At 36.8% G+C, this 25,989-nt stretch overlaps 1 protein-coding gene across 2 annotated transcripts; it reads left to right on the top strand.

The window, feature by feature from the left end:
* The first annotated feature begins 515 nt into the window (after positions 1-515).
* LOC139959294 (carbohydrate sulfotransferase 15-like) lies at positions 516-25,056 on the top strand. 2 transcript variants are annotated; one of them, XM_071956802.1, is made up of 9 exons: positions 516-1,766; positions 5,440-5,578; positions 8,505-8,711; positions 9,899-10,136; positions 16,573-16,689; positions 17,626-17,782; positions 19,588-19,750; positions 20,220-20,364; positions 21,457-25,056. In XM_071956802.1, exons 2-9 carry the CDS (start codon positions 5,570-5,572, stop codon positions 21,639-21,641), a joined length of 1,221 nt encoding a protein of 406 aa, XP_071812903.1. In that variant the 5' UTR covers positions 516-1,766; positions 5,440-5,569; the 3' UTR covers positions 21,642-25,056. The 2 variants fall into 2 exon arrangements, with proteins under 2 accessions (XP_071812903.1, XP_071812904.1); XM_071956803.1 differs by lacking the exon at positions 516-1,766 and adding an exon at positions 1,786-2,112.
* Positions 25,057-25,989: the final 933 nt, after the last annotated feature.

Here is a 25,989-nt window from a genome sequence, read left to right as displayed (position 1 = left end):
TCGAACAATACTAGTTCTGTTAAGTTGGTGACATATTTTGCCTTACTCTAGAGATCAAACATGATACTAACCAACTCAAAATCATTTGTGATTCCTAAAACCGGATCTCGAAAGAGATACTTTGAACATACTTCGTTATAAGAAATGGAAGTAAACGACAAAGGCAAATGAATATATATATATATATATATATATATATATATATATATATATATATATATATATATATATATATATATATATATATATATAGGAATAACGGAAAAACTGTTAAACAACTATGCTGCATTTAGAGAAGGCTGGATCTCGAGTGAGATACAATAATTGAATTAGGTAAGTGATTGGAAGTAAAACAGCCAATGTTTGGTTTTTGCAGAGCTTTCGAGCAAAACTAGCTCTTCTTCAGTGCATGATCACCGAAAGTGACAAGGAGTAGCAGGAATTGAACTATATATATATATATATATATATATATATATATATATATATATATATATAGTGTATATTGTTTATATATAGTGTATACACTACTGATTAGAGGGGAAAAACAAGTAAAAATGAAAGTTGTACATGGGGACCTGGGTGGACTGGATTTCTGGGTCATGTTTTTTCTACAGTGAACAATAAGGCTGAACTTTGACAGGGCGTAGCGGTGTTTAAACAAAACTGTCTGGATAACATAAAACAAGGCTGACTGAATACGTAATCATAGTGCAGTGGCGTAGTAAGTGGATTTCATTTAAAAAAGCTACATTTTTGAAAATAAAATTGATTTAAAAAGTGCTTCAAAGTATCACCATTTTACATCTAAGCACCTTAGGCACTTGAAAATTTTCCAAAGGAGAGGGGGACAGCCCCTTCCCTTAAACCCCTCCCCATATCAGTCACGCAATAAATGTCCCCGAATTCAGTCACGAAAATATGGTCACCTTATCATAGGGCGCGAAATTCGTCGATAAGTTCGCAGACAGTCATCAGAATAGGCGAATTAACCTTCGCTAGACTGTTTGAGTGAGCCCTAGACAGTGCAAAAGAAGGGCCCGAAGGGGGAATGATAACATATTTTGTTGATTGGGGGGGGGGGGTGGTTACACTCCCAGGCAAGTCAGATATAATGCTGATCATCTTTGAATACTGACAGAAAGAGCATAGTCTATTCAGATTTTTAAAGAGAATTATTGATGACTTTTTCAGTGATCTGTTTTATCGTTAATAATACCTATGTGGAAATAACATAAAACGTCAGCTAACTAGGGTGACCATCAGTACCCTACATTGCTGACACAATACCCGATTTGCCACAGTTTGTCATGCAAACTGTTTGGTATGTCTTTTGTACTAGCTTAGTCTGCCCTACCAATCAGACCCTTCCCCCCCTTTTCCCCCTCCCCAGATGGAAAAGTCTGGCTACGCCACTGTCTTAGTGTAAACTAGCCAATGATATCATTTCTTTTACGGTTCTGACACTCCCACAAAGGGACCTATGCATCACCTGTACCTTGGACATAGTGACCGGTGAGATAGATGACGTCATTTTCGGGGCTTGTTGTTATCGATCGACTCCATCAACCACAACTGTACGGCCGGATAATGAGTTTTTCATTTGGGTCGTACTCGTACCTGATTAACTTTGTCAACGGTCAGAACATACCGTTAGTGAAAGTATTCTGAATGAGGGCCTAGTCTTGTCAAACTTAAGTACTGAAGTTGGTGTAGCCTATTTTATTTCTGCGGCCAACGTGACTCGTCCTGAACTAAAACTGAAGGTATTGATTGTCTGTTCAAAATAACAGTTGTTAGGTGTTTCAACAATAAAGATCGATCTTAGTTCTTTCGTGTCCTAACGCAGGTCTAGTCTTAAGAGCCAGTACTGTGGTCTTTAGGCTAGGCAGATGTGCGCCACAGTCACGCATTTAGGTGTAGCGTAATGACGCCTAAGTTTCTTCAACCCCTGAGCAATAGACCTAAGCTATAGGTCTCTCAGAGTGTCAGCTCTAGACAACAGATTTTTAAATAATAATAAGTTACACTTGGCCTTAACTATGCAGAAACAGACTAACTAAAAAAGTTATGGCTATGTAAAACTTCATATGCATACCTGGATTGATAAAGGTAAGTCTGACATGGATTTAGCCAGACATAACAGTATCTTTTACTAATAGATTATTTCATTCCACCTATGTAATAGTTTTAGAAAGCTTAAAGGATGTGAAGACTCGCGTACAAAGAAACGTCTCATGCCGGTAATCTGACCTAGTTTCGAATGAGGTGTAACAGAAGTGTTAGACACCACCATTGATCCCAGAAATATACACACAGCTTGCTACCGTCGGTAATTAGACACTAGTGTACAGTCAGTACAGCTGCGGTCAATACCCACAGCACACTGTACAAACGATACAGCGATGGACATCTCAGGTTCAGCTAAAGATAACAATGTATCATGTTTCATTACTGTCTGCATTTTGTAGCAACAAGCAGAAAACTTCACTTGCAAGCAACGGAAAGTTAACTTTTTCAGAGCGCGGCACACGGTTTGAGGCGAGTCTTCAATGCCTTTAAATTGAATATCTACCTGGATGACCATCTATTTTTGGGCATTCCATGGTAATGGAAGGACATTTTGACTAATGTGTATCACAAACATTTTCCTTAATTCCATCAAATCAAAGTTGCCATTGTATTACTTAAAATATCAGGTTCCATTGCCACATCTTTGTGTGTATGAATATTTTTCATTTCATTCAATATGAATATTGATGAGCTCGGTAACAAAGGGCGGTAAAATGGACATGGGTTTTTACCTTTACAGTGTTTTGGCATAAACCCTGTGAAGTTAATTAAGGTTCTTTTATTTTAAAGTTGATCAATGCAATCCTTTGATTTTTAAAACAAAAATATAATGACTTTAAGTGACTGATAATTGATAATGGAAGGACATGTAATGGAAGGACAAAAGGTTTACACTTATAACATAAATTGCATAAACAATGTTTGTTTTACACTAACGATACTTGTAAGAAAACTCCTTCAAAGTACAATGAAATGTAAAATCAAAGAATATAGAGGGAGCATAACTAATGATATTCAAGAAAATGTTTTATTTCAAGCTCAATAACAGCTACTTTAAAAATTAAATAAAAGAACACAAAATTCCATGTAAAATGTTGACATAAAACCCACCCCCCCAGTTTTTATGCATAAATAACATAGATACATTGCATATTACAGTCCATAGCTTTTCATCTTGTTACAACTATTTTGTAGCTAAAGAAAGTTCTGACTGCACAGCACAGCACACAAAGTAGCTGGTGAAGGAAAAACTTGAAAGTTGTCTTCATGCTAGTGACAAGGAGGGAGGGGTGGGGGTGAGGAGGGCATGCATAAGGGTTACAAAAAATTAAAAGTAAAGTAGTCTAGTATATGACAGATGTTAGAGTCTGAGTACAGAAGACAAACCAATAAGTGTTCAAATTGGAAGTATCAACAGAAATTATATAGAAAAGTAAAACTATTGTCAGTCAGTGGACTGGGAAAAGACTTCACCATACGACAGTCCTGACCATATCACCCTCCCAGGAGTACAGGTGTAGCAATAACAAAAGAAAAGCATCCCTTTCCGGTGGCTGGACTGTTTCCTGGAAGTAAACCTTGCTTCTTTAATTTTGACTAAAAAGTCCTCTAGCTACCGCGGGTTCCTCAACTGTCTTCAGATATCACTTTATATATGTAGTTGGTTGTATGCATACAGTACTGTGCTGTATTTCTGTATTACTAAGTTAAATTGGGAATGGAGTATTGATCATCATGGAGACTCAAGCTGGTATTCACTATATAGGCTTACTGTTGCAACTTAGCACACCTCTTAATGCTGGAGGTCTAGTCCATGATAATAAACAGGTTCAATAGCATCGTAGTCACACTCATAAAAGCCCCAAACAAACACCTAGCAACACACTTAGCAAAATTTAAACTATTTTGGTAAGGAGTTCACTGAAGGAGGTTCAATGTTCAAGGAGAGATGTTGTAAAGCACAACAATCACACCCAAAAGCACCAAACCACCACCAAGCAATGCACTTAGCAACATTCAAACTATACTTAACCTTTCTGTATTTATACATTTGTTTTCATTCTTTCAACCCTGACCACAAATGTTGCATAATTTATCAATATAAAATGTGTCATTCTGTTTCTGTCCTTCGGTTACCTACATAGTAATGGAAGGACATATTTTCATCAAATTTTTATAAATAAATGAAGAGAACATACGTCTCGTAATAAAGGCTTATTGTTGGTCATTTAAACTACATGTTTTATTAACTAAAATTATAACTGTTTTTTTGTTGTTAAAAGCTGATTTATTATCACTGAAATGAGACAAAACATGCATGGAAAAAAAAAATTCCAATCAGTTTTTCATGACCTAAACTCTCATCTACCAGGACTTGATGGCATTTGTACTTTTTTTGTATGTTTTAATAGAAGGTACTTTCGTATCACAATAAATCACATTTCTGGGATGAAAATATGATTATTACTTCATCCTAATTTTAGGTACCAAAATGCTTCCAAAAAATAATTCTGAAACTAAATCTTATATATATACTGTAGACTTAAAGTGAATTCATTTGACACCAAGTTTGTTTTAGTTGCATGCATTTTTTTTAGTGATATGGCTCCTCTCGCATGGAATTGCTTGCATTTGGTCAGCTAATACTTAATTATCCAGTGTGTACAGATGTTTTGAATCAAGATTTAAATAAATTGAGCATAATGACTTATGATTCAAATGCATTGTTCAATCATTATTATTTATTATTTGGGAAAATATATACAGGTCTAGGGCAACATAACATGATAACGAATAATCAGTATGTACATGTATGATACTTGTTACTGCAGCCCATAGAACCTTATGTGTAGAAAAAAAACGCATGAAATTTGTTAACTTCTGAAGGGAATTTTATAGGGGCCCCTATGGCCTATTTGTAATAGGATGTTTCAACAAAGTACGTGGACAATGTGCATGTAGGATTTTCTGATTTTTTTTTGCTCACCATGTCTAAGGAGATGGGTACAAAACTTTCACCATGTCCCATGAGGGCAATTGTGTGCCCACCCCCCTCCTGTCCCCTCCCCCCCCCTCCACTGGAAAAAGGAAAGTAGACGAAACATTCTTTATCATACAAAACATTTTGCCAAAGTTTTGGTGAAACAGTATCAGTTTATGTCAGATAAAAGTTAGAACAAGAACACAGTATACGTGCTGTGTTTAGTGTACTAAACACAGATCCCATCTGGTACCACAGTTATACTTCTGAGAACCAGATCAATTGTATGAATAATTTAAGTATTGAGTTTTTGACAATTTTATATTTAAATCATCGATTAGTATTGCCTGATCAACTTACTTTAGACATGTTTCCGATTGCAACAGGTGTGCATCACAGAGCTTGCATCTACGTCAGCAGAGAGAAGATGAATTTCTAAGTATTGTAGGATGAAACTGTTTGCGATTTGTGACCTGGTAATACAGTAGTTGTTCATCCTGTACAACTCCATTTAGCATGGCTTATGTGAGTAAAAACTGATTTTGTACATTCTAGGCCTCAAAGTTCATGTTACTGTCTTTGCCTGGCGAATGTCTTAAATAATGTTCAAAATTTTTAATCACATTTGATATAGCATTTTTTTTACCTTTTCCAAAAAATGGGAGGGGAGGGGGAGGGGGAAGCGGGATGACAAAAGGATGCTGGAAGGGACAGGAAACATTTTATTCTTAATTTAGCCTAATTCAATATAATGAAATTTGTATAAAATCTCTTATGAAGCCTTGTCCACACATTGTTCATGTATAGGTTTCCCTGTAATACAGTAGCTTCTTTTTCTTTTTTGGGGGTGGGGGGAGGAAGGGAGGGAGATATGTACTCTATATTTTAATCAGTTTTGTCACTAAATTGGAATTAAAACATTTATGTTCCAAGTTAACTTTCATTGAACCCAATATACAATTTGTTGTATACAGTGTGACTGGTAGTCTGGTATATATCCCACAAAGTATTTGATTGTACATCGGTATTGATTGCAGGTTATTACAGCTCTCAGTCATATTCTATCCAAAGTTGTCTGTGTTCAAATTGTGAGATAAAAGCAGCTGTTATAAATTAGCCAGGCATGAATGTGAAATTCACAGTTAACCATTGAAATGTACAGTAGAGTTCCTGTACTTCATTGACCAACTCTGTTCTACATTTACCAACACAGCTGCCATGGATGGTACTGGTTATAACAAACAATGTCATTTTACCATCTGAGAATTTCTTGCCAAAAAATCTATATTGTTGTATCAAATTATAACTACTGTAGTTTATTGTGGCTTGGATAGTAGAACAAGAACAGTATGTGACTAGTCCCGACCTTTCCAGCACTAATATAAGTACTATTGATAATTGTTACGGGAAGGTTTTTTTGGTTTACTGTATACCTTCAATTAATTGTTGTGTATAAAAATTGCCAGTTCCACAGTAGTTAAAAAAGAAAAAAAAACTTTTCAAAAATACAAATGATAGATACTTTGATCCTCGATTGTATTCCCAAACTTTGAGAAGAATTTAATTGAATTTAACAGAATGTCTGTAAGGTGCCAGTTAAATACCTCCAACTGGAAGTTGCAAGCATCATTTTTTTTTCTAGCATATTTTGTTGTCAGAAAGTGATTAATTGAATTCTATTAGTATTTATGCCAAATAAAACTAAACAACAATGGCCTCTGGCATAAATGTTTTCAGTGTTAGTTATGCTATACAATGCAGTGCTCACTGACCAACACCATTAAATTTACCCTGGTTATCAGAATCATTTAAACACAGAAATCAAACAATGGTGAAATATTTAAGCTATTTTCATTCATTCACCTTAAATTAAAATAAACTATTTCAACGATATCATTAACTAGAGCCATTTTGGTGCGTAAGGGAAGGAATCGATAGAAATGACAGTATTGAAATTGTTTTATTAGAGATTTGAAAGTTATACTTCCTAATTAATATATCTTTGAACAGTTATGAAACAGGAAAAGTACATTTTAGTATTTACTCATCAACCATAAACAAGAACTTAATCACATTTAGATCATTAAGGGGAGGGTCATCAAATGTCCAGGAGGGACCAAACTATTTTCTATGAGACAGACAAAATGTGACTAAATTTTCATACCAAAATAACCGTTTTAGCTCATGTAAAGAGCAAATTCCCAGAGCCTTCAAAATCCCACAGTGAGCAAAACACTTAATCGATGTGAACCACAAAAGTCCACAAGACTGTGTTGTAAAATTTTGTATGTTCCAGCATTGTTACAAATGCAGGATTCTGCATCCGGGATGCAATGTTTCAGCCAGGGACGCAAAATCAGGGACGTTAAATCTTCAAACTGCTTGCATCAAGGACACACACTTACAACTAAGTTTGTGGTATAGGCTTTCGTATGTGTGCAAACAAATATCATAACATTCTACTTAAGGCCTTCTTGTCACATACCAGTAATATTACTAGAGAAAACAAATTTGCTCCCAGGTACACAGTCAGAAAGATGTTCATTCAAAAATGTATTTTGTTATGTTTTGCATAGGTCTAATTGTGAGTGCGTGTACTTGGGGTTTGTTTCTCTTGTATTAAAAAAGTTTGCGTCCAACGGACTACGCGAGCAATTGAGAGATTTGGAGTCCCTGGCTGAAAAATTGCGCAGAAATTGTTACAGTATTTACTAGATGGTCCCTGCTGCTTTTGTGTATTTTCTGTGATAGGAGTACATTCAGATAGATTGACAAAATTGTATAGGGACCCTGTATGGAGGTTTGTGTGAGAAAAGGCGGGAAAAACTACTGTGCTGTGCTTACACAGAAAAATATGGAGCCAAAAAACGATCCCTAAAGAAACCCAAAAAAATCCCAAATTATTTCCCACTAAGAATGTTGAAAACTTTAAATGTGCTTATGATTAGTATACTTAGGGTACAACCTCCCTCCTCACTATCAAAAATATGGAACATCATTAGCAATTAAGAGTGTGAATTAGAAAATGTTTCAGAAGTGTGTCGTACGACACATATGGAATCGCCCGCATATATGATGTTCATTTCATGTAGATCAGTTTACAACTATTAAAATGAAATTTTGAATTACAAAGATGATGATGATGATCATAGTGAAACATCAGTACAAGTGTACAATGATACATGTACTAGATTCCTTCATAATATGCTGTGTGTAATTGTCACATTACAGTTGCAACCATATACATATAAGTTGACAGCATCATGGTATAACGTATAAGACATTTCTTTCCAAACCTCATATATCTGGTGAGCCTTTTGGTCATTCCGGAGTAGCTGGATGCGTTAATGATTCCAAAATATCTTGACTGGCAGAAGCCTGATTTAGTCACACTGTTATTGATGACCATTAATAACTGTTTGATTTACACACATATTTTTTTCATTTTCAGTCAAAACAGTTTAACGTAGTAATTCTTACATTTGCCATAGTGGGTGTATGTCTGTACATTTATTGGCCCGACGACTCATATATACCGCTGCCATTACACGAGAATCTATCGTTGAACCAAATCGATGAGAGGAGGGAGTTACCTCTAGCCGGGGATGCCTCATCTGGTAGACTTCCACCAGATCAATGGAAGCCATTTCTGCCTGAGGTAGGTAAATATAGGTTCCATCCTTATGAAAGGATGGATTTAATACAGAGTTTGGTCAATTGCTTCTATGTGACATTCCAACAAACAATTCCTGTGAGACTTCAGAAATTATGTGTCAGGGAGGAAGATGAAGCAGTGCCTACCATTGTTAGAGGATTTTAGGTAGATGGGGAAAGTGCATATATATTGAGGGGACAGGTAAGAAATATCATTCTCAGTGCATGTCTGTATGTATCTAATTTAATTATGGGAAGTTGATAATGACTTCAATTCCTACAGCATGTTGCATGGTCTGATGATTAATTTCTTAATCTACTTGTGTGGTCCGTATGCTAACCTTGTATGTTGTTGTTTGTTCAGTAGACTGGTGAACATTTTATACTATTATATAGGAAAATGTTTTGAGGAAGAAATTGATATTTATAGGTCTAGGACTGGCCATAATGGGTTTTAATCTCCTTCACTGCCATGAGGAATCCTCCCTTACCTGTTCCTCACAATCCAAGCACTCTGTCTCTCCAGGCTCAGATCTAGTGCACTTGTATGTTCAGCATACAGTATGTGTTTTTGCTAGAAGTGTTAAGGCTGAGCCTACACTTGTAAGTACCAGGCATGTTTCTTCTAATGAAATTCTGACATGCAACATATATAATGTATGCTAGATAATTAGTCCACAAACTTTTAGGCCCATGACCGGGATCTTTGATAAGGACAAACGGTTACCCAACCTTGGCCAACTCATAATCGAAGCTCAGAATGCATCAATGCTAGCTTGGGCTAAGGCCTTAATGTTAAAAGTAATATAATAACAAATTTAATCTCCATCAGCAAGCTCCAAAACTGTAGATTCTAACATATGGAAAACCCCTTGACCCACCAAAACTTATCTGGCAACTCAGCTAAGTTGGGTAACACCCCACAGAGTACGGACCACCCCCAGGCTAGATTTTGTTACCTAACGTACTTAGTGTTGAAGTTCAGGTGACTCTGGTTACTGTATTATTGTGAGCATTTGATAAGAAAGAGACCAAGATTGATGTATTAAGTGCTTTTGTATGTTCACAGCACGAAACTATGAATTGGAAAATGTCCCTGAAATCTGTTTCTATCTCTGCTAAAATCACTGTAAACAAAATGACAATTATTTACATTGTCTCAACATTTTGTTTTTCCTTTTTTCCTTTAAGCTGTTTGATCATATTCAGAGCAATTTTTCATCTAAATATCGCAATCCATGTTGGGAGGATGCAGGAAGTTTGAGATGTCTGCCGTATTTCTATCAGATCGGATCCTACAAGTGCGGAACTACGGATCTATGGGACAAACTTGTGCAGCATCCAGATGTCTTACCTGTAGCTAAAGAACCACATTGGTGGGCCTGGAGAAGGTTTGGATACACATCATTGCCATTGCATAAACCACTCAGTAAGTTCAATTTAACAGAGTTGAGGGGGAAGGGGAGGTGAGGGGGAAGTCGACCGGTAGAAAGTAGTGTCCTTTTCCCTACTGTTTTACACGAACCAGGACACAGGGTGGGTTTGGGTTGGAATTTTCATCCACTCCCATCCCTGGGGAATGGGCGACAATTTTGACAAAAGAAAAAGTAAAAGGTTATGGTTCTGTGGTTATTTACAACACACATAGTACCAAGAAAGATTGCTTAAACCGTGGAGATTGTGTGCAATCATGAGGCTTGAAAATTATGATGCTAAATGTAATGAGAATAAAAGTGTGACTTTAGACAAATTGATCTATACACCTCAATGTTTAACCGATCACAAGTGTGAGAAACACAATTCCAAATATTGATTATTTCTAACTTGTCAGCCACTGCTGCCTTAGTAACCACCAGAGTACAGTAGGCTGTCAACTCAAACACTAGGGCAGACAGGAAGTTCATTTCTTTTAAAAGACTCAACTTTTGTCTTGTAGAAAATTTATAGCACTTGGCTTCTCTTTAGGACTTTTTGAAAAAAATAAACATATAGGATATTCAAAATCTACCAAATTCTGAGCAAACTTAAGGCATTTGACTAGTTACCAATCGTTTTAATATGACTTAAATCACCATCAGACTTGTGGTTTCACATCATAATAGCAATTAAATGAAGCAGAAGTAATCTTCACATTCACAATAGACACTGGCCATGAGCTAACAGCATGAAGTCATAATTTAACTGAAACTGGAAACCCAATATGTCTATAGAGTTTTCCCACTTGGACAGATCCTGTTAAAGTGGCCATGACACGAAAATTTCAAAGTCCTATATTTTTGGGATCCATCAAAGAATGTTCTCTAGAACATGTATCAACCAATCTGCCAGTTTAAAACTTGATTTTTCAAGTCGAAAATTGAGAATGAATTTACCCTTTTCGGCGTTTGAAACTTTGTTTACTCGAAAATTTTCCGATTCGCATGACGTCATGTGACGTCACGTTTTGAACACATTTGTTGTCGCTGCTTACAATCCTCCGAACATACCATTCACGTACACAGTAGACAAGTACACATACCACTAGTAGTTACTAAACAAAACACCGATCACAAGTGCGATATCAAATCAAAATTTCCTGTGAAATGGCGGATCCAGAACCAATTGCGGCATTCCAATATTGAACCGAACGTTGAGGGTGGAGCGGAGGTGTTAGAACCGTATCAGTTCGAGCCTGCTAAACGAGCCGAAATTGAAGCTCCACAACATATCGAAGAAGAAATCCGTTCGAAAACATTGCAAGGAACATACAACGTGGTAAGAATTTATTAACGAAGCATTTAAAAACAAAATCTAGTCCATTTTGTGCATGTGTTGTTGGAATTCGCGGAACACCCTAAACCGTATTGTGCGTTGTGTTACGGTAACTTACAACCCATATGTAGAGTGTGTAGTACTAGTAGGGTTGGTTGCTTACTGAAAGTTTGGCTCGGGGATGTAAGTTGCATTATGCAGCCATGCTAGGTAGGCATATGTGTTATTTCATACTCATTATTACTTGGCTAGTACTTTGGCCTGGAGTTTTGCAAATCAATTTTCTGAAACAAAAGAATGTTTCATGATACATGGAAGGTGTAAAATCACAACAAATGTAACCATAACTGTACATTGTATGCCTGCTTGTTATTGTGGACATCAAGGCCAACATTAATACATTTTGAACTTTCATAAATTTTTTCCCAGGCAGTACAGATACATAGCCTACGGTCAACAGGTTCAATGATACTTGGGGTTCCTAGCAAGACACGTCAGGGTTGTGCTACCATCATGTGCAGTCCAAAGGATCAGAAGTGATTTTCCAGCCAATGGTCATTACACTGGATTCAAGTTGCCAGGAGAAAACTCATTGTATAGGAAGCCTTGGTTGAGAAATTCCTCCAGAAACACCTTTTCTAAACTACGATTGTGTTGGATTATCAATCCGTCAGGGTTCCCTCAGTGTTGATATATTAAAATTCAAGACTTTTAATTCAGGATGAAAAGGTTATTTTCCAGTCCCAACATCAACAATGAAAGAAAAGGCATGTTTTGAAGCATTTGGACACAAGTATTGGCGTGACAGTGATGTCATATAATATGTGCATAAGGGAGCGGGCATTGACCTTTTTAGGGGCATTTACCTCCCAGACCTTGATTCGCACCTTTAATCTGGAAGCCAAAATATCCATATCACCAATGATATTTAACAGAAAAGTCATAATAAAGACCAATGGAGGCAGCAGAACTCTTGAATGTTTAGACTTTGTTTCTTCAGCAGCAGTTGGTTTGTTTTGTAGTCTTTCTTCAAAAACTCAGCTGTACACCCTGTTAATGGTCTTCGATTGTTTTAATGCGTGTGATGCTGTGTTTCACATTGCCCATCAGTGTTGTACGTGTCGTCGTGCTTGTGTAACATTTTTGCATGTGAGTTACTTCGTGCAGTGTTTCTTGGTTTAAATAACCCTTTATTGTATTTGCTTCTGGATTATTCTAATTAATTTGTCATAACAACGATTGATAGCGATGGACATGCAACTGCTTTGTAGGCTTAAAGCCAAAAAATTCATGTAAGTTGTTTTCTTTTAACCTCCTTTGATGTCACAAATTACATTAGTGTAATTTAAGAATGATAATGTTTATGGAAAGTACAGTTTTACTTTTATGTCATATAATACAATGATTGTTGTTCATGTTAGTTCAGATTGTCCAGAATGACTGTCTAGAACTGATATTGAATAAATTTTGTTCAATGATTTAACACTTGAACTATGTTGTGTAAATTTTTGGCTCTGTGACTTTAAAATAAATCGCTTTGAGATTTAATTAAACACCCTTTGGAATAAAATCTTTTTACCTACCTATTTTGACCCATCCCCATTACCCCCACTCCCTCCACAAAATAAAAAATGGTTTTCCTGGAATAGGAATAAGAAATTATTGCTATAACTAACTGATCCAGCATATTCCAGAAATAAATTGGGGCACTGAGATTTGTTCACAAGAAGATGTAACCCATCGCTTCTGAAGCTTACCTCATAGCTTATTAGTATACAATAGAGCAATGAAGGGGGTGTTAATTTAGATGATACAGTAAAATCTCTTCGTCTATTGCGACTTCAGTGTAGTAACGCTAATACTATAGTACTACTAGTGCTCGGCGCGCTACCTCCTAAGGATCGCCACTTGGCCCATTGGAGGTTCCTGTTCCCCGATCTGGTCTTCAGAGTAGTTTTTTGTGGATTACTTGACAGAAGAATGACTCTTTTATGTCGAACCGTTAAAGTCCATTTGTTTAATTTCATAACAAAAAGGAGGGATCGTAGTATGCTTCCGTGAAGTGTTCGCTTCCTTCGGAGCTGCATACTGGCTAGGCCCAGTGAAATCGGCGCTGGTGTTGTGCACTAACTTGGTCATAATCGCCGTGTTTTTTTCGTCCTTCAGCCATGGATGAAGGCTAATTGCATGGGTAATGATATTTATGCAGCCCCCAACAACACAACGGACCGGCATTTCTCTCGGATAGTTTACAACAGTTGTAAAACAAACTTGAAATTTCTAACGATATAGACGGTAATACAGTGGTTGTGCTCTCAGTGTAAATGTGCGTGTACTGTATATGGAACGGTATGATCGTCGCGCATCCGATACATGCCTGGGCTTTGCACGTGTGTTCCTAACATGACGTCATCATTGTCTTGTTGTGAAATCGCATTCTCAGATATCTATTTTCGGATGTGAATATTAAAACGTTAATTACTAATTAGTCCTTGAGGTTTTCAAGGTGTTGAGGATAGTTTTGAACATAGATTTTCTCATAGATTCAGAGGAAGTTACTCTCGATGAGTTGGATTTTTCGTGTCATGGCCTCTTTAAACCTCCAAGAATATAAAATGTACATTCCTTTAAGGCCTAGGCTCCTGTCCCAAACAAACTTATATACCAAAAGTTAAATGCCTCGAGGTTAACAATCTTATTAGGGAACAGGAAAACAAACAATACAGCACACTAATGCCACAACTAAAGACTGATGATATAGAAATCAAATGAAATGGCTAATTCGATGCAAAATTAAGAAAACTTACGACATTGGGTCTCTCTAAGGAGGTACATGGGTGACGTGACTTAATACAAGTGACCCAACTCTCAAATATGACGAGCGCCACCTATTGACTGCTCTCTGCCTCCAACACACAACACGCTTGGCTTTTTTCCCTCTCACAAATATGGTCATAGCTAGGTCTACTGTCAAAAGGAGAAGATATTGACTGCCTCAATTATTTACCAACTATGGAGGCAAATTTTTTTGGGGGGATTTTCCATTAATTTAGGGAGTTTACATACCCATAATCAACATGTGTAAAAAATAAACTTCGAAAACCTATTATAACCCATCAAAAAATGACCACGATCCCACAATCACAAGACAGTCACTAACGAAATAAAACGTCCGTTCGCTAGATAGAACCCTTTTATTCAACTCCTTGGACCATGCAGATGCCGGAATAAACATAACGGACCAAGGGTGTAGGAACCGGGGGGGGCTGGGGGGGTGCCAGCCCCCCAGTGAAAAATGTGGAGGGGCGGAAGTATCATTCCGCCCCCCCGCTTCGCAAGTCAGAAAACCCCTTTTTCATTTCCAAATGAGAAAAAAATCTCATTTGGAGCACCAAATAGCATCTAAAGCCAGGTGAAAATACAAAATTAAGTTTACAAAATGGAGTAGGTGTTTAAGTGTGCTATATTGCACCAAATTGCATCTGAGGCCACCTGGAAATGCAAAAATTCCAAAGGGGAGGGGGACACCCCCTCCCCTTAGGCCCCTCCCCCAGGACGGCCATCAGTCTTCAGCCCCTCCACACAAAAGTACCTTCCTACGCCACTGTAACGGACAATATAACACAATGTATCACAAACTCACGATACTGGAATACAACAAAGGAAATAGATAAATGCGATGAAATCCTATAGCCAGACTATTTACACATGCTGTGAGCCATACATGTACTGCTACCCTATAGGCACGGTATATACACGGTCATCTCTTACGGTAAATATGATGCTGTCAATTGCGTGATATAATGTTACATGTAAGGACGTCCAGAGCTTGTTTACGGTCAATTTCACATTAGCTATGTCCGGCCATGGTCTGACACAGCTATCGACAGAATATAACTTTCGCAGAATGAGACATTTGCAGCTTACACAGAGGCAGGGTCATGCATGTGGACTCATGGGCATGAGATACTCCGGGTGCTGAAAAATCTTTCCGCGTGGATCTCAAAAATTGATCCAAAGTCTGCGGCGTTTTACGTCGGTTCTTTTACTCGGAAATCTAAAAAAGCTGATGCTTTTGTTGGATGAGGTATAACTGCAACCTCCAACAACACAGAATTGTGGCATTTTGGGTCGAAAAGGAGTAATATCGTTGATGTTTTTGGCAGCTCAAGTATACAACTTTACACACTAAAAGTATTGTTGTGAGTGAGGTATACAAACAGTGACGTCACATGGTCACCTGATGTCTTCGGAATGTTTCAGGAATGTCTGAACAGGTTTCATAAAAAGCTGACTTTTCTTTCCATTTTTCACGTATTTAACGTCCGAAATTGGTAAAGTTAATTACAGCAATGTAATTGGAGTGAGTTAAGGATTACATACATGCAAAATGGTGGGATTTTGTGTTCATCGAAAAGTCTCCATTGTTGGTCTTTAAATACAACTGTAAGTTTATGAAGTATACAGTAGTGGGTGAGGAGTGCACATTGTCTATCACTCAACATACTTCATAAAATCAAGATCAAACTATAAATTGTTTGTGCTGGTATAAATCGCTTCATTTTATTTCGTACTGTAGAAGGTACAAGCATGTATAAATGATCACAAACGTTACAAATGAAGGTATTTGCATTATGAGTTCAACCTAGGCCAGAAAGGAAGTGTAGCAAGTGTTTTGCACATGATCTTCCTTCGTCCCTCCTCTTTATATTAATATCAGGTTTAAATGCCTTTGGCTGATAGGGGGAGTATGGAATGAATCATTTGTGTACAGTGCCAAAAGATGTTACCACTTCCCAAATATGCACCATAGAGTGAGCTAAGGTTGTGGAGAGACAGGTAAGCCCTTCACTCGTAAATATCCAAACCGGTGTTTGTGTCTTGTTTGAAATTGCTGGCCGTATCTGGGTTGAAGGGTGGTAGGAATTTTCTTATCTATTACTACGACAACTTGTGACCAAGAGACAATCTGATAGAGAATGCATGCATGAAAGAAAAAAATTGTCTGTTGTTTACTCTTTTCAAGTTCTTTTTCTTTTTGAAACTTTTCATCACCTGTTCAATTCATTGACTTATTGATTTCCATCTCTTTTCACTTCTCTTTCTCTTTTCAGTATTAAAGATTCGCAATATCACAGGAGAAGGCCATGATCGCTCTCTCCAATGGTACTACAATTTCATATCAGACCAAGCAATAACCCAACTTAAGAATAATTCCAAACTTGTATTTGGTAGGTAATCATGAGGTGGTTACTTAAAGAATTTGTTTACTTTAAATAATTTTGTTGTATTGTTTAGAAGGATCTTCCAAAGGAAATGTTGTTATTGACTAATCAAAGAAGAACATACAGTGTAGACTAAAGCCATCCTGGTGAAAAATGAACACAAATTCCTATATTGCTATGTAGCTATATCAGTTACCATAGCAACAGTTGCCATGGTATTGGCAAATTTCCTGAGTAGCTACTCTCAGGGGGTCACCCATGGTGGGATATCCCAGGGTGATTAGAAGTCCATGACTGAGGGAGGGGTCAAACCGTGTCCGTGTGTGTGGTTGTCTGTGTGTGTTTGTTCATGTGTCTGTAAGTTTGTGTGTGAGTCCAATTTTGTGTCAAATAACCCCTCCTAAGCAGCTGGGACGATTTTCTTCAAACTTGGTGGGAAGTACCCCAGTACATATAAGATATGCATAAATATGATAAGCTACATTTATAAGTTTCTCAGTTTTGCCTGAGTAAAGCTACATTTTATAAGTTTCTCAGTTTTGCCTGAGTAAAGCTACATTTTATAAGTTTCTCAGTTTTGCCTGAGTAAAGCTACATTTATAAGTTTCTCAGTTTTGCCTGAGTAAAGCTACATTTATAAGTTTCTAAGTTTTGCCTGAGTAAAGCTACATTTTATAAGTTTCTCAGTTTTGCCTGAGTAAAGCTACATTTATAAGTTTCTAAGTTTTGCCTGAGTAAAGCTACATTTATAAGTTTCTCAGTTTTGCCTGAGTAAAGCTACATTTATAAGTTTCCCTCTCATCATGAAGTATTTATTAGGCTAGAGTCTGCTCTCATGATCTGTTGTCTTTTCATTTTACCTATTAAAGTCGTTGAACTTTTGCATCATTCTGAATAACAGCAGTACACTCAAAAACCTTTGCCTCTTCCGTTGACCAACAGGAGATGCATCTATATCAAACCTTTGGGGTCTGGCAGATTTTAAATGGCAAAAGCATTTTCCAAATGCACGAGAACCTCCAATATATCTGGCTGATTTGATACATACTCTGCAGCCAAAGGCTAAAATAACTGCCATTCTCAGGAATCCAGTCGACAAGTAAGTTTAACTATTTTGTTTCTTCAGCCAGTTTTCAAGCTGAACTCTGTTGTTACTTTAGCCTGGTTTTCAAGCTGAACTCTGTTGTTACTTTAGCCTGGTTTTCAAGCTGAACTCTGTTGTTACTTGGGCTGGTTTTCAAGCTGAACTCTGTTGTTACTTGGGCTGGTTTTCAAGCTGAACTCTGTTGTTACTTCGGTAGGTTTTCAAGCTGAAATCTGTTGTTACTTTAGCCTGGTTTCAAGCTGAACTCTGTTGTTACTTGGGCTGGTTTTCAAGCTGAACTCTGTTGTTACTTCGGTAGGTTTTCAAGCTGAACTCTGTTGTTAATTTAGCCTGGTTTTCAAGCTGAACTCTGTTGTTACTTTAGCCTGGTTTTCAAGCTGAACTCTGTTGTTACTTGGGCTGGTTTTCAAGCTGAACTCTGTTGTTACTTTAGCCTGGTTTCAAGCTGAACTCTGTTGCTACTTTAGCCTGGTTTTCAAGCTGAACTCTGTTGCTACTTTAGCCTGGTTTTCAAGCTGAACTCTGTTGTTACTTTAGCCTGGTTTTCAAGCTGAACTCTGTTGTTACTTTAGCCTGGTTTTCAAGCTGAACTCTGTTGTTACTGCGGCCAAATACCGTGTTACTCTTTCAAATTTTTACATTTTCATCATCTGTAGGTCAATCTGCTGTTATATTTACTTTACACTTCCCTTCCACCTCCCATCACAACAAAACTCATGGGAAGCTAAGTCTTGGAATAATTCTTAGATGCTGAACCTTTTGTTTAACTAAAGCGGGTCAGTCTTAGTTTTTACATAGATACACAGAGCTGTCTTTCTTTGTGCAATATGTTAGTTTTAGTTAAAGTAAAAATTAGTTAAGTAAAGTCTTAAGTAGTTTAGTTAATTAAAAATATAGTGTCAGACATGTGTGGTGACCACTTCACCAAAATGACAAGAAATATATATTGTGGTTCTGTGTCAACTGTGTCAGATGTTGAATTTGGTTCCACAATCAGGGAATGATGACTTACTGCATTTTATATACAGCTCTGGTCCCCTCCCCCACCCTCCATTTACCCCTACCCATGCATCTTAGTACTGAATCATGACCTATCTGCATTTGTCCTGTTCATTTTCTGTCAGTCAAAGATTTGTGCCAAATAAATCTGATGTCACTTCAATGTGAAGATTTGTCTCGCTGGATTCCTTTGTTTTAATACTGATTTGTAACATATTACACAGTTAGTGAGAGAGGGGGGGGGGGAGGAATTAGCCCTGTCATTACAGTAACCTTAAAGGCAATTGAGTCAAGTGAGTTTACCTGATGCAATTTGTCAATTTGATGATAAACTAACAAAAACCTTATTCTTATGTGTTCTCTTTAAGCTGCTTCATCTCACACCCATGTTTTGGTTTTGGAATTCCTTTTTTCCCTATCTTTCTTTTTCCTGAAAGTGAACTTGCTATTTAACTTCTGCTAAAACTTGTAGGGTATGTTTCGATAAATCGTTGTGAACTGTTTTGTTAACAGCCTATCCATGACGGTGAAAGAAAGTTTGCAAAAGGAGCTTGAAGTTTGTATATTTGAATACGTGAACACTGCCCCTTCTCTCTTCCCATTTTAAAGTTAAGATTAACAACACTAAAACATATTTGATAATTGTAACAATATTTTATGATCTTTCTTTTTTACCCCCTGTCTTTTGGGTAAAACTATTGTTCTTTGCACACAGCTATATTTGTTATGCTATTGCCTTATAATGCAATATTCCTGTTTTTGTTTTTTTTGTTTAATTTTTTTTTTTTTTGGCTTCAAAGGTTGTGGACTACTTACATGCTTGGTGATCGTTACAAGAAGATCTCCTTCAAAGCTTACTTTGACTCTATGGTGAAAAATGCGGCTGCGTGTGAGAAGCAGCACACTATTAGGTACTGTGCTTTTGTACATGGCTCAAGCTCTCCTACTGCACCGTATGGAAACGTGAGTATTCCCCTTTGACTAAATTTCATACATTCAGTTGAGTTTTTTTTTCTTGCCTTCAAAGAACTGTAGAGCACTCAGAACTTGCAAGGGAAATTAGAGGTAATGGTATGTGGAGGAGTGGGTTATTTTTGTCCTGGTGTTGCCTTTACTTGTTGTATTAAGTACCACTCTAGCTTCTAGATTTGATGCCATTACAACTTAGAAGAGTGGCATTTTATTATCCACTATATGTTTGGTGACTTGCTGTGTAAACGTGCAAATAACCTATGCTATCAAGTTGGTGGGTGGGTGTGGTTGTTTAAACAAGTATGAGTGGAATTTTGTGCATGTGTGTGTGATGCATTGAATTAACAACAGGAAAATTGACAAAAGCCATGACGGTAAGATAAGTTGAGGTCTCAAGTTTTTAGCTAGCTTTGGTGTCATTTAGATGTTTGCTCAAATTTCTTTTTTTTCTTCCTTTCAGCATCTCTATCAAGGCAAATATGCAATTTACCTTCGGGAATGGGTGGAAACCTTCGGCCTGGAGAACATCCACGTGTTGAGACTAGAGGACTGGAAAAATAATACCATTCGAGAACTGGATGGAGTAATAAGATACTTAGATCTTGGTAAGCCACAAACAGACAGCATATCCAAATCCCTGAGGACTGTTAAAATATATGTTTGATGAAGATACAAAACAAGGTCCCTGTATACTTTCCTTTGTTCCTCTCAGCTGTGTACTCAAGTATGGAGACCAGACATCCCAGATTTTCAGGGAGAATCACCAGATTTCACGCACGATTCACGAATAAGAAGTTCCACCGGAAATCTCTCCAGGATATTTACAAGGGTGCTGAAATAACCCTGAAATTGATATAACCTGCATATCTTCATTTCCATAGAGTGTATGTTGTTTACTGTTGAAACTGGTGTTCTGTTAATACCACTTGATAACTGTCTTACCTTGACAAGAGAATAAAGAGAATAAACCAAATGCAAATGATATTGGGTATGATATCAATAACTGAAAAAATGAATGGTTTTAAAAAGAGCTTTAAGTCTTTTCTCTTTGATTGCAGTTAACTGTCACATTCCAGTGACATAAATTAAGTATTTTGGCATTTTGTGTTGAATTTACCACATTCTAGTGATAGGAAAATATAATAAGAACATTACAGTTTAATATACTGCAGTCAAAACATGCAAAAAGTCATAACAAGTTAGCTGACAACACGATACATTGGATTCGTGAGACAACAAAATTTTCTGTGTTGGATGATGTAGTTTGGAATCACCTTTAGGAGCTAGTATTAAGGTCGTTGAGGGAAACATCTCTTAGAGCAATGGACCGGGATCAAGTTATGTCTGAATATATATGTCATTGCATGGTCACAGTGACACGCAAAGTGGTTACTCTAAGCAAAACTATACCTTTCGAGGATGTGGGAAGTGATATCAGTTTGAATTTTTTTACATGGCTTTGTTATTATAATTTTTTAAAGTCTGAGGTGGTGATTTGAGAGATTTCAGAATATGTGCACTCAAGGCACATCTGGCAACAATAGAGCCTGTCTGCTACGCCCTCCCTCCCCACCCACCCTCCCTCCTCTCCCACACCTCTCCTGAACCCCAACTATCTATTACATTACAAGTCACTAGATAATTCATTTAGTTTCATGAGTGGCATGTTTTTCTCTCTGTTTAATTTTTTTTCTCAGAACCATTAACCATCGAAAGTATGAACAGGATAGTGGACAGGTCCGTGAAGAACGTCAACAAGATGGCGGTCGATCGAGAAGTAGTTATGACCCCATCGATGAGATCAGTGGTCGAAGAATACTACAGACCCTGGAATGTAATTCTTTCTGAGCTATTGAAGGATCCCAAGTATTTGTGGTATTGATAAAAGTGAAAGTTTAAACTGGCATATATAAGTAAGTAATACCAGCTGTTGTTCTGTTAATAGCAAACCCACAAATGTACGAATGTAACACAAAATGTTACACAAACGTAACAGAATAATATGTCTGGGGAAATTATCGAAAGGTGGTTGACATTACCAAAATGTCTGTTGAAATTGGAAAACAAAAACTCTTAGTCTTATCAGTATCTAGAGCAAGACTGTCAAATAAGGTAAGAGTCAAAGATGGTTTATTTTTTTGTTTTATTTTTCCATTCTTTACATCCTTTGTAGTCCTCCTGTATTTATGACAGAAAATATTTTTCATCATCATTAATTTTGTGTCTGTAAATATATTTATGTAAGAGTTGGAGAAGATTCGCCATCATGTTTTCATTGCCATATGTAAGTGAAGTCTTTGAACGAGTGTACATTTTTCTCTGATGTTCAACGACAACTGCTGTGCAATTCATCTTCTCAGTCCGAATCATGCATATGATGTACAGATTGAAGTGTTTGTCCAGGGAATGACCTGGTCAAGATTTATAACCAATATATTTAATTGATTGGTGTTTATTTTTCTTCTTTTTTTTATTGTGGTGAACATTTTTTAGACTTGGTAGTTTAGTTGGAAAACTATAACTTTAGGCCTGCTACTTCTATAAACAGTAGTCATATGTTGGTATACACTGATTCATAAAAAATGTGATAAGGGAGTCATTTCTCCAAGGTGCAGATATTAATTGGAAGAAAGTAAAGTGAAGGGATGGAAAGGTGAGCTTCCATTATTTGTTTTTTCTTTCTCTATTTTACTCTTTTTTTTCCTACTTTTTTTGTGTTTTGTTTGTGTTTGTGTTTGTGTAGGAGGTTATTGCTGAAGACCACTTTCTTGTGTTTACATAAGAAAGAAAAGTTTATGGTGCTGTGAAGTATTGATGTGATGCAATTATTGTGTGTGTGAGATGTTAGCCAGATATGAATCAACACATACAATAAAGTGGTGCTTCGTTCTTTCATTATACATGTTTGTGCATGTTTCCGTCAAGGGAAATTCATATTAAATTGACTGGCTGTGATTTTGAATTTCCACAGATACAGACATGATTGGGCTTTCATATTCTTTGTGACATCTTCTTAGTTATCACCCTCACATGTTTCCTCCCCTCATTCCTCCCCCTCCCTCCTACAGGGTTCTATATCAATGTTTTGATAAGTTAATCCAGTTAAGTGTTACTAAAAGAAACTAAAGCAGGTATCTTTGCATTTCTCATACAGTGCAGTTCGATTTAAGTTCTATATCAATGGTTTTGTGCTGCTTTGCAAGTAACTGGCACAAACATGTATTATAAAAATGCTATTCTCGTACAACGCAGTTTAATGTTAGTTCTATATCAATGGTTTTGTGCTGCTTTGAAAGTAACTGGCACAAACATGTAGTATAAATATGCACAGCTTAAGTTAAAGGAAATCTTAGAATTTGTTTCATTTGCACTTTGTTTGTACATAAATATAACATTCCAATACAGCTGAAAAAAAGAACATTCCTTGGGTATTAGAAAACCAGAGAGAAAAAAGGCCATTTAGATGTTGACAATTGAGAGAAATAGTGTAAAACTATTCAATTATTACAAATTAATTTTATTAAGTGGTGATACTAAAAAAAACTAAAGCAGTTATCCTTGCAGTTCTCCTTAAAATGATAAGAAATTAAATGATAATTAATTGAAACAGGTATCTTGACATGTCTATTTAATGTTTGTATATCTGGATCTCAGTCAGTTTGTTTTCTTGAAACAGAAATTTGCAATAGAATAATGAAGGGGATGACCACAAGCATTAATCATTCATGCTCCGAGGTTGTAATATATCAAGGACATTTTCAATTTTACATTTCTATTTGCATTCATAAGTTACAAATTTCCTTCTTTTACTCAATTCTGAGCATATTTTCATAAGCCGAGATAGAGGAAGAGACGTTTTCTTCAGTTTTTCTACGTTATTTTTCCTTTGAAAAAGTCCGGCATGGCCTGATCCAAATTTTTGTGGTGGGGAAGAATGTACATCCCTTGACCCAGAGCCCAAACTTTGTTAATCACTTTCATGGAGACCTCAAATAGATGTGGAATCTTAACTTCATCTCTTATTTGTAATTGTCCTCCATCTATGGTTGCCAACAACCAGACTAGACTCTGATGTAATAATGTCTTAAAGGTCTGCTGTATAGACCCCAACTACAGCTCGCTATCATGGAAAAGTTACTTGTGATTACGTAATCGACTTGCCTAAAAAGACCTTTTTAATACAACTTTAGGCTGCAACACCTGCCACATATTTTTCCTTGTATGACAGTATTTGTGTGAATGCTGTATGATTAACTACACTGTAGACATGAACATATTTCCACACAGTGTTTACCCGAAGAGCCTAATGGTGTTAAGAGGCTATACAGGCTATTTGTAGAGCCTGAGATCGATTTACGACTGGCAGGTCGGTAACGTAATCTCAAAACTTTCCTAGCTATAGCGTGCTATAATTGGAGCCATCAAAACAGATTCTTAAGGACTGTTCACACTGTATATGATATGGCAAATCTGATACAAATTAAAAATTGTCTATTCATACTTCATAACATGAATTTCATGTAATAAATGCATTGTTGGCATCCTAGTTCTTTGGTGGGAATATTTGTTGAAGTAGGGAACTATTGTGTTTGTCAGTTTTATTTCACTTCTTGTATCCAAACACTGTAGAAGTCGCCTTATGACATCACTGAGCCACATATATGGTGACATTTTGTACTGGGTCTCTTATTCTGTTTTGTTTCTGTAATTGCGATGAAATTTCTAATGCTGTATCTTAAATATTCTATATTATAACATGACATAATGCTGAGAAAGAGTTTTCAACCCCACACCCTGTGGCACTATGACATCACACATTGACAAAATGGCAGCCCCATACCCCCTCCCCCACAAGTGCTATTTTTAAGCAACAACATTTGTCAAATTAGGAGATGATGGTTGGGTTTGCTTCTCTGGTAACTTTGTGGACACTTTTCATAGATCATTCAATACATGGGTACACTTTCTATTCACCTAATTGAAATATCATGATTGCTGCTTGCCTTACTTATGATGGGTAAACTTACAGATTGATATTTGTCCTTATTGGGTTTATAGCATCATCTTGCTTGATTGATGTTTTTTTAATGTTAACTCTGTTATCAATTTTTTTTTTGGGGTGGGGGAGGGGGTTGTTTATCAATTCAGCTCTGGCCTTGACAGGATTTCATGTAAAAAGTCTCTATTTTTTAAAATCTGTTTGAATTTTTGACTGAGAAAATGTGAATGAATGAAATAATGAAAACCTTTTCTGTCTTTCGATTTTGTGTGAGAGTCTGAATAAATTACAAACACAGCGGTTGTTACCCTTTCTTTTCTTGGTATTAATGGACAAATGGAATGCATATTCAGAAATGGTTATTGGCCAGGAATTTGTGTATGATTTTGCAGGGGATGGACTTCAACAAAAGATAAAGGGCACAATGTTAATGTCACTGGAAATTACGATGATAAAATGCGCTGATTTAGCAAGCCATCGAATCTGCTATATAATAGGCTATGAACCATAACCCATAGCGGATTTTATGGCTACATACTAATTTGTACAAACAACGCGGTGGTGTGCTTGTACCATCGTTACAAATAAAATAGTGGGAAACAATATTAGTTTGGGCAAATATGGGACACATTAGATTAAATGTGGGTACGCCCCGTCCCCCTGCTCCCTTATCAGCCTAGCCACGGGCATAGTACTGATTGAACCTTAAATAGAAGATCACGTCACTTGAGGTATCGTTGACAACAAACTTTGCTGAATGAGGGCGCAATTGTCAAAGGTACATTTCTTTCTTTTTTGTTTTATTTTATAAAGAAAACCAAAGACTACAGTTTGATCAAAATGTCAACTGATCGAGAGACAGCGGTCGGGATTTGAGACAAACTGTATCAGGAGGAAGTATTTATTCTATTTCATTAAAATAAGTTTAAAGATTGTTTGTTGGTCACACATGACCTCCAAAAATGAGCATTCGGCAAGAAATTACAAGACACACACGTACACGCATACAGTAGTATAGAGGGCGATATACAAGATTACAAGTCATGAGAGAAAGAGATAAAGAACATACAGTAGTAATGAGGAGAAACAGCGACTGGAATTGAACTAGTAAACAAGATCAGTAAAATAGCTGAAAACAGGCAACAAGAAAGTTCAAATTAGGTTAAAACTGGGGAAACCTTGAATCCCCATTAACTAAAACTTCAAAAGAACAAATTACTTCAATATAGCT

Source organism: Apostichopus japonicus, chromosome 3, assembly GCF_037975245.1.
Source record: "Apostichopus japonicus isolate 1M-3 chromosome 3, ASM3797524v1, whole genome shotgun sequence".
In the NCBI taxonomy this organism is placed as follows: Eukaryota; Metazoa; Echinodermata; class Holothuroidea; order Aspidochirotida; family Stichopodidae; genus Apostichopus; species Apostichopus japonicus.
The sequence above is the reverse complement of the archived record's forward strand: the minus strand, read 5'-3'. Positions and strand labels throughout refer to the sequence as shown.